General features: G+C 34.4%; 2 protein-coding genes and 1 non-coding gene across 3 annotated transcripts; all 3 read right to left on the bottom strand.

Moving 5' to 3' along the window:
* Positions 1-1,139: 1,139 nt before the first annotated feature.
* On the bottom strand, positions 1,140-1,221 carry TRNAS-GCU (transfer RNA serine (anticodon GCU)). Its single transcript has one exon. It is a non-coding gene; the product is annotated as a tRNA-Ser (tRNA).
* Positions 1,222-2,159: 938 nt separating this feature from the next.
* LOC129870777 (uncharacterized) lies at positions 2,160-8,439 on the bottom strand. Its single transcript, XM_055945639.1, has 5 exons — positions 8,023-8,439; positions 7,398-7,435; positions 3,787-4,057; positions 3,100-3,383; positions 2,160-2,681 (listed from the first exon to the last, which is right to left on the bottom strand). The coding sequence occupies exons 1-5, from the start codon at positions 8,350-8,352 to the stop codon at positions 2,246-2,248; spliced, it is 1,359 nt and encodes a 452-aa protein (XP_055801614.1). The 5' UTR covers positions 8,353-8,439; the 3' UTR covers positions 2,160-2,245.
* A 2,259-nt stretch (positions 8,440-10,698) lies between these two features.
* On the bottom strand, positions 10,699-14,722 carry LOC129870730 (uncharacterized). The gene is made up of 7 exons (XM_055945580.1): positions 14,370-14,722; positions 13,050-13,160; positions 12,830-12,928; positions 12,628-12,738; positions 12,247-12,550; positions 11,714-11,853; positions 10,699-11,629 (listed from the first exon to the last, which is right to left on the bottom strand). Exons 1-7 carry the CDS (start codon positions 14,505-14,507, stop codon positions 11,081-11,083), a joined length of 1,452 nt encoding a protein of 483 aa, XP_055801555.1. The 5' UTR covers positions 14,508-14,722; the 3' UTR covers positions 10,699-11,080.
* Between the last annotated feature and the right edge of the window lie 2,757 nt (positions 14,723-17,479).

Here is a 17,479-nt window from a genome sequence, read left to right as displayed (position 1 = left end):
AATCACTTCTCTCTTTTTCGGCAAATCGACTTCTACCTCTTCTTAGACCTATCATAGACAACCTCTGAGTCTCTGACACCCCCTTACAAAGACATTTATGTATCTTCTCTTCACATATACGAATTATCTCAATCTCACCTTCTTCGTCTCGATATAACCATTTTTAAAAAAATAAAATAAAATTGGAACTGAAGTAAACAAGCTCAACACAGCATAAGTAACTTTATATGGGAGGTCATCAGTTCAGAAGCATTATGGTCAGACCTCCTTCAGAACTATGAGAATACTACTGTCAATATTTTTCCTTTTTTCCTTTTTCTATAAATTATTAGACTTTAAATCTTATTTATTAAAATATAGATAAATATCGTAAAAATAATTTATATAATAAATATATAAATTGTTAAATTCTCTTGATAGTCATTGTGTTAATTTATATTTTTTCGATCCCTTAGTTAGAGTTGATAGCTCCGCAACAACGCATAGGTAATATAAACATTTATTAAGTTATATACATTGATTATGTAATGATTTTTTTTACCTATCAATACCATTTGAAAATGTACTTTCACATTGCTTGGAGGACAATAAATTTGAATGTGTTCATTTGTTTTTTTTGTACACTAGTATGACAAGTACTTGTCATAGTGAAATATGTCTCTCAATTTGCTCAAATTTATATTTAAATTTTGCTATGAAAACATTCATGAACCAAACTTGTACTAGTGACACTTGTCGTGTATATATATATATATATATACTGAGAAATGCATATAAAAAGTTATAAATAGTACTAGTAACATTATAGATTTGTACTATTTTTATTTTTTACACGATATTCGATATTCGCTTTGAGGATCGATTAATTCGAATTTGCTTTGAAAGTCCCACTTGAAGGATAAATCGCTTTCCATCAAAAGTGACTATATACTCAGAACTCGAACTTAACGTCTCTGACTAAGAATGAAGAAATATTATTCACCTTTTTGTGGTTAACTAGCTTCATTTATAAACAAGTTAAGTCATAACTGGCAACATAATTTGTTTTGTGGGGTGCCCACCAAAGGACTTTTCAAGAGTATGAATTTCTTAAATCAAAAATTAATTCAGAAAATTTCAAAAAAAAATAAAAAAATTAACGTCGCCTGAGAGATTCGAACTCTCGCGGGGAAACCCCATGTACTTAGCAGGCACACGCCTTAACCACTCGGCCAAAGCGACGATATATTATTCAATCAGTATGACGTAGTATATTTTTCTATTACTTTCTCTATTTTTAAAAATATTTTCCATTTTTAACTTTTTTTTAAGATCGAAAATATCTCGAAAGCTAGTGACACAAGGTTTGAAGCTAGATAATAAATTAGTCCACTCCTAGATCATTCTCCAACTAAATAGGGTTTGAATTAGTGAGCGCCTAATCCACAAATTAAAAATTGCAGTTTTTGCGTGTAGAATTCTTTCTCTTTAATATTTCAGAAATCTTCAAAGGATAGTGACATGAGGTTCAAAACATGATGGATAATGAGTTCATATTTTTATCCTTATCCATTTAACTACCTTGTTTGTTGCAAGACTTGAACTCGTGATGTGCACTTAACCCATTTATCTCGAACCACATTTTCACCAACTAAAGCAGTGGGAGGGGCGGAGGGCAATAGGCTGTGGAACTCTTTAGTGAGGTTTCTCTGTTTAAGTATGCAACTTTAATGTAAGTAGTTTCAAAAACATCTTTTATCAGTTACCTTTCCTACTATTAGACGAAAGCTTATGCAGCTCGTTACACATTGTTATTTAGCCGTTTTGTACAAGGCTCGAGAATGAATTCACTAACGTATGACTGAATGGCAATTACTAGCGATTCTTCGATCTTCCTCTACCCTGTAGGTTCTTCAAGATTTTAGCATACAAAGATATTGAATATAGACAACTGGGAGGGTTATTGTGCAATCATTACCAAATGTATTGGGTTGGAGCAGTAGAAAGCATTTTATCATTGAGATTTTCCCGTGTGAATCCAGATTAAATTGAGTACCAAAGCAGGTACCAGACATTGGGTGAGAAAACAAAAAAAAAACATTTTCTTGACATTCAATTTTCAGAACTATTTCATTTCACTCATATGTCTAAACTAGTGTTAGTTATGAAGGCCAATAACACAAATGAACAACCCCAAGTCCCATAGAATCCAGAAATATGTACACAAGGCTTCATTGACCCAATTGTTTCAATAAATTTAATTACATCAATTGTGCATATGAACATATTGAGAAATGTCTGATGCAACTTGGGAAACCCAATTAGCTGTAGTACCAAAGAAGAGTTCCCAAAACCAAAGATCCAATGCAAGAACAGAAGAAAAAATTAGCAGAGCTAAAGTCTGATATCGATTTAGAGGCCAACCTGAGACTTCTGCCATTTGTTTCAACAAAGGAAGTGAACTGGTTGTTAGGTTGCGGTTCCTGATGGACCAGGCAGTTATCCACTGTACCTCAGAAGGGACAAGGTCAAACTCTTCTCGTAGCCTCCGTCCCAAGTCTGGCATGTGCCCACCACCATAAAGAATAGCAATCTTATTATGACCCTCGTTCAGAGCTCTCTGAAGTGCTTCTAATGCAGCTGTGTTTCTTTCTCCGATGATGACAGATTTCGCCTCTACATCAGCTGTGACTTGAGTGAATCTACATGTATAATGGGCAGGCGTAAATACCTTTGTAAATGTAAATAGGGAGTACCCAGCATGAACAAAAGAAGCTTTGATCTAAAATGAAGACAAGAAACAATAAAAAATTGTAAGCATTACAGACAAGGAAAAGGTAAACAAAAATTAGCATTGCAGTTATCTGGAGAGTTATCCTTTCTGTCAATGCAAAAAAACTATGGACTGTAGGATCTGAGCTTGCATTCATGAATTACATGTGCTTTGGAGGGAGGAGGGTGTTCGTTAAAGGGTCCCATTGCATCTTCTTTTTGCAATTTTCATGGAGTTGCTTTCTTTATCTCATTTCTGATTCTCAATCAATAAAGAAGAGAGAACAATAAAAACATTCCAGCCAGCTGCAAACCAAAACTCAATTTTGACTGCCCAAAAAAACTTACTCGGATGTTAGTCGCTTTGCCAGGAAGACCTTCATTGCAGCACCAAAATCAAGTCTAGACAAGGCTTCTAGTTCAGGATATTCAGATGGTTGGCTTTTCACATCTGTGCAAACACCTCCAATGATAAGAAGTCCAACAAGAGGCATCGGCAGCACCCGAGAAGCCCATAGAAGTTTGGATCTCCAAGGGCCAAGATCATCTGGGATTGTAGGTTGCACTAGCGCTTTTGTTGATCTAAGTGTCATATCTCTGGCAAATGTGAAGAAGCTCTCGCCCCTTTCAAGCTGAAAGGATTATATATAACATGGTGAGATCATCGGGTTATGTGGACAGAATTAATATATACTTGCACTAGAAAAAACTGACGGAAGAAATATAAAAATGACATGTTAAAAAAGAGAGCTAGAAATGTTGGTCTGACATACAAAACTACAAATAATATATATTCATTCATGCACCATATGTACATACACATAAATCAACTTTCAATTCCTACCATAAAAATACACATAAATCAACTGTCATGTGCTTACATGGGCGTGAAATAAACAAAGGGAAGTGAGAGGGAAGCTACAAGTGTGTGAACATCCTGAATAATCAGCAATTTATTTAACAAGTAACAGACATTTTTTTTTTTGAAAACTTAACAAGCAACAGACTTAGCAGCTAAGTTATCACATAGAGTACCTGGAGTAACTTAAAGGTCTCAAAATCAAGATCTGCATGGTACCAATTTTCACCCTCGTAGTCAAGACAATCTAGTTGGAAATCAAGGGTGAGAAATCTTGCCATCTGCCGTTGGATGAAGCCTATAATATTAAATCCCCGTGATCTTGAACTTTTTAGTTTCTTCCTAGAAATAGAACTTTTTCTACTGTCTAAACTCTCTCTGCTGGCTACCATCTCATAGAGAATGCAATCATATGGTTCAAGTTCCTTTTGTAGGGCGGCGAAGTACCTGCGAATACAACATCAATCCAAGTTCAACTGTTCTGTCAGACAAGATAAAAAAAGAATGATACAGAAATAGCAGGTTAGAAAGATGTTTCCCATGGACCATACTTGATATCAGGATACAAATCAAGATATCAGATAAAACACTACAACAACAACAACAACAACCCAGTGAAATCCCACAACATGGGGTCTGGGGAGGGTAGAATGTACGCAGACCTTACTCCTACCAAGGTAGGACGGCTGTTTCCTGGAGACCCTCGGCTCAGATAAAACACTATGGGACAAAATTAAATAACCGTGATAACAAGAGAGAATCAAGATAGAAGCTATGGTAGATAAGCAATCAGACTCTATACAAAAAACTGATTCATGAAGGTATGGAACTATTATTTAATTATTGAAACAATGATTACTTCTGTCAAATCCTTCTGATGAACAGAAAGATCATAGGTTAGTACCCGAAAGTTGAATGTACTGTTATCTTTTGATATGGTTAAGCAACCGACTTTATAATGATTCTTCAACTGATAGTCTGATACTACTTACCCAATTGCTAACCACAGTTTTGCATGGAACAATAAAATGAAAAACTATTGGCTCAAGAAGTTAGAAAGTATGAGAAAATTGCAACACCGGTAATACCAATAAAACAACTCTTCGGGGACATACTTATTCCAACAACAGGGGGGCCCGTGCAATTAGGAATTTTGGAGGAAGCAGTCAACAATTCATGATTTGCATCCATAACAAGGAAAGGATGATTTTCAATTTGACAAGAGCATTCATGACTAAGAAGAATGATGAGAATTTATAGGCAGAGAAAGAATGATCTGCACATGATATTCATTAACCTCGAGAAAGTGAAATATAGAGTACCAATGAATGTATGTGTTTGTTGGAGAAGGAAGAATCCATATCAAATATGTAAATGTCACAAATTATTATAGCAGAGCATCACAAGTGTGAAAACAGTGGTAGGATACAAAGAAGTTCCATACAACCATGGGTTTACACCAGGGATTTGCATAAAGTATGTATTAGTTTACCCTAACCAGAGATGAAGTAACTAACAGTATACGTTCGATGTGTACGCTATGTACAGACAATATGTGCCAATGGACGAAACTAGCGAGGGTGTCGGCCAGAAGCCCAAACTATGAAAGAACACTCAACAGAATAAGAGCTTTAAGTATATAATGCAAGTTTTGCAACATAAGAGTGAAGTTAAGATGAGATTATATGAGACTACAGTGCCAAAATGCAAAAACTTCTGATGTCTAGTTTTGATGCTCCAAGAGGTACAATCGATGAAAATGTGGCACAGAAAATTAAAAATAGGACAGTTGAAATGGAGAAGTGCTACTAGAGTGTCTGTTTATTCGCTAAGTGAATACTACTGGAGTGTTATGCCATTCTAGGATAACTACCAAAATGGAAGGCAATTTCTATTGAACTTCATTTAAGACCAGTAATGTTATACAGGAGTAAATGATGAACCTCTAAGGTCCAACATATCCACAAGACGAGTGTCGCAAATGCATATGTTAAGATGGATGTGTGGTCACACGATTGTTAGACAAGATTAGCATTAATCACATTCTAAAATAGGTACAAAGAGCATAAATATTTTTCAGAAACATCCAAATATCTTAGAAGGACAGACAAGTAGCACTAAATTCCCAGTATGAATAGTTGTAGTTGTAACTAGCCATCCTTCTTTCAGGCACCAATAAATTTGATATCTGATTTCCTACATTCAAAGATCTAATTACGAAGAGGAAGAAAGCAAATATCCTTTCGGACATATTCAATAGAACATAGAACACAGTTCTTCTGGAATTAGAGAACGTTGTTTGAGATGATTCTTTAAGGAACAACAAGTAGAGGAAAAATTCCCAGTATGAATAGTTGTAGTTGTAACTAACCATTCTTATTTAAGGCCCCAATAAATCTGATATACGATTTCCTACATTCGAGGATCTAATGCCCGAAGAGGAAGCAAAAAAGCTCTTTTTGGACAGATTTCAGTAGAACAAAAAGCAGAGCTCTTCAGATTAAGAGAATGGAATTTGAAATGGACTTTTCATCTACTATGTAGACCTCCAAATGAATCAGTTCATAGTGGTAAAGCCATAATAATTGGAAGTCTTAAAAGGTGACGAGATAGACCTAAAAGCACAAAGAGAAAAGTTGTCTATCTCTTGAAATTATGAAGACTTAGCAATTAGTTGGAATTAAACTTTAGTCAAAACAACAATAACATCCCCAGTGAAATCACACAAGTGGGGTCTGGGGAGGGTAGAATGTACGCAGACCTTACCACTAACTCATGGAGATAGAGAGGTTGTTTTCGAAAGACCTCGCCTCAAAAGTCTCGGTCCCAAATAAGAGAAAAAACCAATATATATATCATAATAACAAAAACAAAAAAACGATGCAAATTTTACAAGACAAGAAAAATAACAATTGCAACGTACTGTGATACTAAAAGGGCAATATCAACACAACTACAATGACACGCCTAAACCTACGACCAATCCTAAACTTTAGTCATGTCGGTAAATTTAAGTTAGATTCAATGTTTACGATGAGTCTTTTTTACTCTTATTTGAGAGTGGTATGTTAGTAGAAAATGTATAGAACTACTAATGAACAGTGATTTTCAAATTGAGCAAATGGATAGTGAGGATTCATATAGCCGATCCATACTAACTTTGGGGTTAGCCATTGTTGTTGTTGTTGTCTAGCTCTAGCCGTGACTTCATTGTTATCCACACAACAATCGTATAAGGGGAATACAGATACTTTTGGCACTCACTTCACCAAATTCCAATCGCAGGACAACTAGATTTGACAAACAGAATCTTCACAACTTCACCTCCATATTAAAGTCACTAAATGCATAGCAAAAATCTGAAGATATAGGGGAACACAAATACCACTTTGGCATGGATTATATCCATTACCATTTGAAATTAACAACAGAAATGTGCAACATTATCCAATCAAATTACTTTTCACTCATACAAACTGAGTTATACAGCCTAACAACTAGTTGCTTATCATACACAATTCTGATTCCTCACAAATGTCTTGTGTGTCAACCTTTACAAAAAGTTGCTATTTTGTTTGGCGTTTCAAATAAAACATAGATGATACTATGTTCAAGGGCAACCATCACAAGACAAGATAATCTTAACTTCTTCAACTAATTGATGATGAATTCATATTTAATCAATCTAGATTCTATAATAAAAGCTAATAACAGAATCATCTAACTTCCTATCAACATAACATCAAGCTCCATAACATTTTTCTGGATTCTGAGAGATTGAACTTACTCTTTATCAGCAATGTGTATAGTCGACACCAAATCAACCTACACAATCAGAATTTCAAAATCACAATCAAACTTCAGAACTTGAATTTCCAAAATGTAGCCAAATATTGAATCATTTCGCTAATAAGACTCACATCTAAATCCAACGTAAACCTATGTGTGTTTACACAGCCAACCCCGTAAAGTTGTCAAAATATTCCATTTTGACACTCAACTAAGCCTTGTTCCAATTGAACACCTCAACTACTAGTAAAGTGTTCTCAATTAGACACTTCCAATTCAATTTTTTTTTTTAAACTTTTGCTTGAGTTTTCATTCATCTATTAGATAATTAAGTTAACCTCATATAATATGTCATCTCCTTTAATTATACGCATAAACCTCAAGTAGAAAATGCCTGGGATTTTACGTCTCATTGAGGCAAAGGCATAGGAAATAATATATTTTATATGGTAAACTTATGAGAACACACGCAAAAAGAAATTCTAAAATTTGAGCCAAAGGTGTCTAATTGAAATACTCTATTAGGAGTTGTCGTATTCAATTGAAACACGCTTAGTTCAACTATCTACATGAAATATGCTAGTATAATACACAGATAAACACACAGTGAGTGAATTTTTAACCTGGAGAAAAGGTTGAAGAAGAGACCAAGGGAACTTTTTCCGGTAAGTAACGACGGCGGTTTGCAATTCAGCTGTGTTAACTCTATCATCAGAGCTGGTTCCTTTTCTGAACCTCATGAAATCAGCAATCGAATTATTCTTCAGGAATTGCTCCGGCGAGTCATTGTTGTTATTATCGATCAATAGCTGCCTCGACGAGACGTTGAGCTTCGGAAAACGAGGTATTCGCCGGAGGATAAACGACGACGGGGAAGGTGAATCGGAGTTGAAATTTGAAGGAATTGAAGATGGAGATGTTGAAGAGAGTAGAGAGAGAGAGCGATGAACCATAGCTCTTCTCTTTTTAGAGAGAGAAAGAGAGAAGAGGATATGGTGAAGGAGAAAAGGGAGTGATAAAAAAAATGCTAAAGAGGAAAAAAAAATCTGTTATTCTAGTTGCTTTCTGGTTTGGCTTGTGGCTATTTTGCACGCAAAGTTGGAGCTTATTTATGTTTTTTCTTTGTAGCTGCAAAATTATATATACACTTATAATAATAAATAATTAATATGTAATTTTTGTACACAACATAATTTTTTTTTGCCTTAGACGGCTCTGCCCATAGTAATCCATGTTAACAAGCTCGACTCAGAAAGCATGCAAAGAAATTCGAACCTAAAACCATCCATTTAGAAGATAGCATGTTCAACCAATTCGGTCACACTTGTCATGTGACGGTTTAAGATTTGTCATAGGTCTAGCGTGCCATTATAGTTGTGTTGTTATTATTTTTTTTACGGAAAAGGATCAAAATTACCCTTGAACTTTGAAAAATAGTTTATTCATACCCTTCGTTATACTTTAGAGCCAATTATACTCTTATTGTTATACTTTGGGCCAAATATGTCCTTGAGTATAACAAAGTGCCACGTGTCGGCCTCTAAGTGGACAACTTATTTTCCCTTTTAAATATTTTTTTTTTATTTTTAAATCTGTTTTTTATTTGTTTTTAAATCTGTTTTTAAAATTTATTTTTTTAAATCTATTTTTTAAAATATGTTAATTTTAAAAAACAGATTTTTTTAAAAAAAGATAAAAACAGATTTTAAAAAAAAAAGATTTTTTTAAAAAAAGATAAAAAAAAAAGATTTTAAAATAAAAAAGATAAAAAATAGATTTTTTAAAAAAAAAATTAAAAAACAGATTTTAAAATAAAAAGATTTTAAATCTGTTTTTAAAATTTATTTTTTAAAATCTATTTTTTAAAATATGTTTTTTTATTTGTTTTTAAAATCTTTCTTTTTTTAAAATCTTTTTTTTATCTTTTTAAAAAAAATCTGTTTTTTTTTAAATTAACATATTTAAAAACATATTTAAAAACAAATAAAAAATAGATTTAAGAACAAATAAAAAACACATTTAAAAGGGAAAATAAGTTGTCCACTGAGAGGCCGACACGTGGCACTCTGTTATACTCAAGGGCATATTTGGCCCAAAGTATAATAATAAGGGTATAATTGGCCCTAAAGTATAACGAAGGCCATGAATAAACTATTTTTCAAAGTTTAGGGGTAATTTTGACCTTTTTCCGTTTTTTTTTATTATCACATTATATTTGCTACTTTTACTGTTATGTCTAATAGAATTCATATTGTTATTCGTTTTAGCGGCTATGATACACTCTACCCTTCATATACCCTACTTGTGGATTTCACTGGGTATATTGTTGTTGTTTATAGATATGAAATTATTAAATAGCATACAAGAAATCTTTGCAAGGTTATGATACTTTTACTGTTTTGTCTAATAGAATTCATATTGTTATTCGTTTTAGCGGCTATGATACACTCTACTCTTTCTATACCCACTTGTGGATTTCACTGGATATATTGTTGTTGTTTATATATATGAAATTATTAAATAGCATACAAGAAATCTTTGCAAGGTTATCACTTATTTTTTTTCCGATTACTATATCATTTTACTATTATTACTGTTCTATTCTTTGTTATGTATGTTGTTTACTGCTCTCCACGCCACATTATTTCGTTGTTGTTATTATTCTCATTTATATAGTTCCTTTTTTCAAACGGGTTGAAAACGTTTTATTTTATGTCGAAGGCTTTTCAAAAACATCTCTATCTCTAATATAGATAAAAGTAAGATTTACATACATTCTATCCTTCCCATATCCCGGATCACTTGTAAGATTACACTAGCCATATTGTTGTTGCTTCTAACTAAGAAATGATATCTAATGTTTGCTAGGAATCTTTTAAGCTTGTTAGAAATATATATGCAGAAAACGTAAAGAGCTTCTAGTTGCTAGAGAAACAAATTATTTATAATGTTGAAATGATATAGAGCTTAGTAGGGTCGACATAGATAGTAAAAGTGTATATAGTCGATCCCAACTTGCTTGAAAAATTATCGCGCTTGTATAGTGTTCTCTGACTAAGAAACTGTGAAGAAGCTAGTGATGGAACTTAAGGTTCCTCAAAGAACAATTCTCCCTCTGTGATGAAATATTTAGAGAATCAACACCCAATGTGTCCCTGAAGGTAGAGAAATTGTTTCCGCTAGACCCCTTGGCTTAATTTAGAGAACCAATATAACAAAAAATTGAAGGCATTCTGACGAAATGGATTACTAAGTTTTAAGGCATAACCTCATCAACTGCAGAAAATTGCATTAGAAAATTACAATATGGAACCCAACATTACAAGAATACAATTTTTGTAGCAGTTCAATACAACAATTTTCATCCAACCTATAACAAACAACATGAAGAATATCTTACGTAAAATAATTAATTTAAATGGATATTTAAAAGCAAGAATAAATGCAATGAACTAACTAATACAAGGTTGCAATATACGAAAAAAGAAGAGAGAAATTCATGAGGAAGTAATCCATGGAGAACAGACAGACCTGCAAGTCTGCAATAATCTACCTCTAGCTAATATCCATTCCAAGGTCGGATATAGGAGAATCTCTATAACTTTCTTCCCAGAATATTTCGTATAACTTCTGTGACAACTCGTTGTTCCACGCTCTATTTGGCTCGGAGAGAAGTCACAACTAAGCCACTCCTGTTTGAGATAACAATTGCAGACCAGCTTGTAAATCCTCTTGAGTAATCGTTAGTAGTTCGTCTGAGTCTATACAGTCAAAACTGAGTCTCAGGTCCAAATTCTCTCTTGCATTAACTAGCAATGGATCGACTAGACCTCCATTCATCTCCTTGCGCTGTTTTTCAGTGGTTTCTTTCTTGATAAGTGCTGCAACAGCATCTACACTACATGAAGGATGCAACTTAAATCCATATAGCAAGCTACAATCGGCTTGATTGGTCATTTTAAGATGAAGAATTGTGGCAAGGTCTTTAGAGCTAAAATTGTCAAAATGAAAAAACTTTGTTACTCTTCTACAGAAACCTTCATTAGAAGTGATCACACGCTTCATTGGTTCACTGTAACCCGCAAAAATTACTACAATTTTCCCGCTGTCCATAACAGACATTATCTCTTCTAGTGCTTCCAAACCATAGTCCTTGTCATCCGACTTCTGCATAGGTATTAATCGATAGGCTTCATCCACAAAAAGAATTCCCCCTTCCGCTTCTTGGATCTGCATATTTGCTCAAACCTCGGTAACATAGAAGACAAAATATTTATAGGAAAATGTGAAAAAACTTCAGTCACGGAAAGCTACCTTTCTCCTTGTCTTTGGCCCTGTATGACCAACAAATTCACCAACCAAATCTGTTCTCTGCACCTCTGTCACCTTGTCGGTGGGAAGTATCCCAACCATATGAAGTAATTTTCCAAGAATTCGAGCAACCATAGTTTTTCCTGTAATAGAACCATCACGAAAAACTAATAAATCAACCTAGAAGATATTAATCAAACACATAAGTTTGCAAGGCATACACCAAAGATAAAAGAAGGTGAAACACATCCTACATTCAACAGTCTCGCTGACGTAACCAGGAGCTACAAGGTACGCTCTTTATTTCAATAAGTTTTTCACCTCATCTTTTTGCTTCTCTTTAACACTATGAGAGTATTTTACAGAGAGAAGACAAGGAATTCCATTAATAATTGGCCCCACCCTTTCAATAAATAGACCAGGTGAAACATTGTACTCTGCCGTATTGGAACAAATAGTTGAAATTCTGATGATTGATGATAGAACATATCACTAAAGATGTTTGTGTTCATAAATTGTAATATAGACTTGATTACCTGTTCCAGGGTTACCAAGGAAAGCCATATGGGGTGGTCTTCTTGCACCGACTTTAAGCCCTAGGGCCTTACGCCTCTCATCCAAGAGCATCCCCTTTGCCCATTTGCGGAGTTGCAGTTTAAGTTCGTCTAACCCCACAATTTTAGATAATTCGCTTTCAAGTTCATCCATTTTAGCTTTGGTCTGGCTACATGCTTCAATGGCTTTACGTTTTCTTTGTTCATCAAGATACTGGTGGAGAAGTTCGCGCAATTTTTCATTTCCAGGGCCTTGAGAGAGATGATTTATAGGAGTCATGCCCTCCTGCAATTCATATATTTCATAATTAGCAATGACCAGAAAAGGAATAGGATCTTTTTAACAAATGGATTCTATCGTACATCGTCTTCAGCACTACAATCTGCATTATACTCCAACAATGTCTTTACTGTTGAATAGTCTTCGGCTCGTAGTGAGTGCCAAACAGCAAGGTGCAGCGGAGTCATCCCATTCTGCAAAAAGTCCCATGAAAATAAAAATTAGAACAAATCGAGAAGCATGTGTTCATGGACCAATCACAACTGATGCAGTAAACATACACACATTGGCTCTGGCTTCAACAAGAGCACCATGAGCAAGAAGCATCTTTGCTGCTTCATTACAACCATTCTTGGCTGCCATATGCACTGGTGTCTCTCCATACTGCAACGCAGAGAATATTAACCCCAGAAAACAAGAAAGCTAGAAGGTACACAAGCGACAATGTCCAGTTAGCTCCAAAAGAATATGCAACTTTATACAATTGATAGATTACTTTACATACCATGTTCTTGGCTTCCAGCTCCACCTTCTCTGGCCCCGACCAACTGAGCAAAAACTTGAGTACTTCAACATTGTTGTAACCAGCAGCAACATGAAGAGGCGTCTGCACCATCTGCATCCAGAAAAGTAGCAAACAATATAAAGAAAATACTTTACGCAAGCAATCATCTAAACTAGCTTTCACAAGACTATGACCAGGTAAACATGATCAGTAGCCCACTCTTTCAAACTTCTACAAAACTATCAGTACCCTGTTTCATTCCCTCCCCTCTAGGAACTTCCCAAGGAAACCTAAAAGGCAAGAAAGATCAAAGACATCACAACCCCAGCTCCATATCTAAGTAAAACATCAACAGCATGAAACAATAAAATGCAGAGCATAACTCCAAATAAAAAGCTATATATCAGCATTTGACCATGATATCCCATATTTGCCTTCACAAACTACACTAACATAGTAAAATTAACTCTTATGTATGTATAACGCGGGCAAACTGATTTTGTCTATGGCTGTGCATATGAACAGACATAATCAGGGTCGGGGCCATCATAAGCCATATTCAAACTTAATAACTCGAACAGATATTAGCCTAACCAGAACAACATCTGAATGATAACAATATCCTTATTGTTCAAATGTTTTTAAACTTCTGTTAATATCTAACCTCCGTCTATTCATTGATGTCACTATAAAATCTTGCCCAAAATTGCTGAGGGTTGGAGCTCCCAATTTCATACATAAAACATAACCCAGAGGATTTCTAGAACATACTCTCACTATGCAACTGGAATTTCCTCAGAATACGCAATATCCAGGATTTCATAATCATGTAACTAAGGGGTTCTTTGATACACATTTCCTTTCTGCAAAATTGGCTTCTTTTAACGCACATTTCTTTATCCAAACATGTTTACATACATAAATAAAGCCTACAAATATTCTTTTTCCTATAATCATCCTGTCCAGGCCATCTTCCACACCTCGACTAATTTCACGGGCTACATGCTAAAGGCGAATCCAAGATTTTAAGTTTATGGGTTCCTATAGGCTGCTATACAATTTAAAAACCGGGTTCAAAATCAAATATTCATAGGATATTTCGTGATTTTTTCAATACATAGCAGGTTACAGGCAAAAGCTACTCCGTTCACTCTGTCCACCAAAGCTCGGACAGATAGAAAGAAACCACCTTTATGGCTCAAGATATAAAAACAACCCCTTTATGGAAATGCTAGAGCCAAGAAAGATTGTATACATATAGCAATTCTTGAATATTAGAACTAATACATAAATCCAAAGAGAGGAAGAGATAGATCTTACAACAGGGTTTCGTTCATTAAGAAGAAACGGGCTTTCATTAAGCAATTTTTTAAAGGCAACAACATCCCCAGATTGTGCTAACCCATGAATGGTTATGGGTTTGGAAGATCTTGAACGTTGATCCCGTGTCTTCTGCATTTCTTTTCTATTACCTCTTTGAATCTTTCCACCCCCTCTTTCAAGAACAGAACAGAGATGGAAAGGTAAAGGGAAAACACAAGAATTTATTTTTTCTCTCTCAGAGGAATTTCGTCAAACAAGTCATAGGCGATTCATTGTTGCGCCTGAAAACTTAAATGAAATGAAATGAAAGATGCCGCACGGAAACTCGGCCAAATCTAGCAGCTGTGGCCGGTGATTTTTTTAGTAAATTCCAATTTGATGGCTTTCATAGCTGTCCACCTTCCTTTTTTGTGGCCCTTTTTCTTTTTTCTTTTTTTTTGGGGTTATTTTACTCGGAGTATTTATTTGTCTAGTTTTTATCTGACGAATCTTTAAAAAAAAATAAAAATCTTATGATCTAAAAATATCTAATATTTTTTTTGTTTTAAACATATCAGGTAAAAAGTTTAAATTAATCAAATTGACACTGAGGAAATAGTTTATATGTTGTTTGCTCTCCCTTTTGACTTGTGTCAAGCTTCATTTTATTGTAATCGGGTGAAATGATTCATTCAAACTTGATATCGAAATCAAGACATTCTTATTTGTTGAATGAATCTTCAAATCATTATCAAAGTTGCTAGAAAAGAGCTTGTTTTGATTTCAAATATAGGAATACGAAGAATGGAAGTATAAGAGGCTAAGAAGGAGAAGAGGTGAGTACATTTTCACTTGTTTGGTAACCTCTTTTTTAGTTAGAGATATGAAAGAATCAAAGCTTGCAAGGATGTTAGGCTTTGAAGGTTTTTAAACTAGATAAACTAGAAAGGTAGGACGAAATAGTCTTCCTTGAATACAAAATCAATTACTAGCTGAATTGGCTGACCCACTTGTATGTATTAAATTGGATAACTTACAAAAATTTCACTAGTTATGAGCTAATTATTTTGATACATGCTAGTTTGCGGTATCATCAGTCTTATCAGATTTTGGATTTCAGATATATGTATCTGGTGCGTCCTGATACATCCATTTAGATGTATTTCGAATATATAGGATCAAAATTAGGTTGAATTTGTTTTAGATACACTGTATCCAAGTGAATTCGTATGTATCTAGGATACATAGACAAATTTCGCTCGCCTCTCTCCCTATTTCAGCGTATCTGATAGCAAAAAATATGTATTTATATGTATTTAACTTGAAATCTGGGATGAAGTTATGAAGTACTAAGACAATATATAAATATTTCAAACTATGGGGAGAATTAATAAATATAGTAGGAATACTTGATTAATTAAGGGAAATCTAAGCGCATGCCCCATAAATCAAAGTAATTGCAAACAAATACCCCTTTACAATTCAATAATTACAAAGAAATGCCCCTTTACAATTCATACCTCTCAAGACATGAGATTCGCGATCAAAATATCGTCGCAGTATCAATATACTGACATGATATCATTAAGGTTGTTTCAGTCCTTAATGATACCACCACACTATATCTATGTATTGTCATGGTGTCATTGATGTCAACTTTAATCTTTCAGCTATATCTCCATGAAAACTATCATATACTAACACGGTATCATTAAGGATCGTTTCATACAAATGTTGAATGATACCATCACAGTATATATATATATATACTGTGATATTACATAAATGATACCACCATAGTATAGTCGTATATTATAATAATATTGAAAACCCTTAACGAGACACTTTTAAAATCCTCAATAATACCATAATAATATATTGATACCTTATCAGTATCATATAAGATTGGGCTCTTTTTTAAGAAATAAAAATAAAACAAATAAGAGAAAATTATTAAAATCACAATCTTATTTATTAAATTAATTAGTATATATATTCTTCGTGATACTCCGTTGGTATGTTGATACCATATTGGTGTCATATAGAATTGAGTTTAATCCTCTTTGATATTTCATCGGTATATGATACCCTATCGATATCACGTAGGGTGAACGCTGACGTCAGCGAACAAATTTAAAAAATAATTAAAGGGGGTACAGGGGTAATTAGTTTGGCCGAAGGGGTATATATAGGAATTATTTAGGAAAAAAATATGGAATGGTAAATAGTTTATTTAAAGGGTCTGTAGTTTTCCCAATAATTAATTAGGTAGTTTTTCCTATTATAATCGAAATCAACTATTTTCAGCACAATCCATATCTCAATCATCAGGTCCATCACATTCTTTGATTGGGCCAAAATTGCCCAAGGCCCAATGAAAGCGAGTTGTCTGTTGGGCCATGTATGGAATAAAACAGTAACAAGTTAAAATCAAATCCTTTTTAGGAATTAGAGTTGAACTATTTTATTTTTTTTGAGTTCACAATATAAACATTTTTTCCTATCTAAAGTCATGCCCTCGAAAATATGAAGTTGCACCATATTATGTCTAATCACCTCTTTTCAATACTTTTTCGGCCTATCCTTACCCCATCGCATACCCCCTACATTCAACCTTTCTCACCCCTTAATAGGGCGTCGGCGCACCTCCTTTGCACATGCCCACCATCTCAGTCTCGCTTTCCTCATCTTTTCCCTCATCGAAGCCACTCTCACCTTCCCCCGAATAACCTCATTCCTAAACTTGTCACTCTTATTATGCCCACACATCCATTCAACATCCTCATCTCTGCAACATGCATCTTCTGAATATGTGAGTTATTGACTGACCAACACTCTACCCCATACAACAAGGACAGTGTAACTATCATTTTGTAGAACTCACCTTTAAGTTTAGATGGTACCTTCTTATCACACAAGATCGTAAAGGCAAACTTCAATTTCATCCAAGCAGCCCCAATGTGATGCATGGCATCATCGTCGATATTTTGAATAAGAGATCCGAGATATTTTAAATTTTTTCTCTTGAAAATAGTATGTGTAGCAAGTCTCACTTAATCTCTGCTTCAGTCAATGCCACACTAAATTTATCCAAATAAAATATATTACTAATCAATTTAAAAAGTTAT

Source organism: Solanum dulcamara, chromosome 10 (assembly GCF_947179165.1).
Source record: "Solanum dulcamara chromosome 10, daSolDulc1.2, whole genome shotgun sequence".
Lineage (NCBI taxonomy): Eukaryota > Viridiplantae > Streptophyta > Magnoliopsida > Solanales > Solanaceae > Solanum > Solanum dulcamara.
Note: the sequence above shows the minus strand (reverse complement) of the source record. Positions and strands in the feature narration are given on the sequence as shown.

Bases quoted from the DNA above. Each gene is read 5' to 3' on its own strand.
- LOC129870777 (XM_055945639.1), bottom strand. From the start codon at position 8,352: ATGGTTCATCGCTCTCTCTCTCTACTCTCTTCAACATCTCCATCTTCA. The intron at 3,384-3,786 runs GTACTCTATGTG...TAATCCTTTCAG, and splicing joins AGACCTTTAAGTTACTCCAG to CTTGAAAGGGGCGAGAGCTT. The intron at 2,682-3,099 runs GTAAGTTTTTTT...TTATACATGTAG, and splicing joins GCAAAGCGACTAACATCCGA to ATTCACTCAAGTCACAGCTG.
- LOC129870730 (XM_055945580.1), bottom strand. From the start codon at position 14,507: ATGCAGAAGACACGGGATCAACGTTCAAGATCTTCCAAACCCATAACC. The intron at 11,854-12,246 runs GTAATCAAGTCT...GTTCTATTACAG, and splicing joins CCTTGGTAACCCTGGAACAG to GAAAAACTATGGTTGCTCGA. The intron at 11,630-11,713 runs GTAGCTTTCCGT...GCAAATATGCAG, and splicing joins GGCCAAAGACAAGGAGAAAG to ATCCAAGAAGCGGAAGGGGG.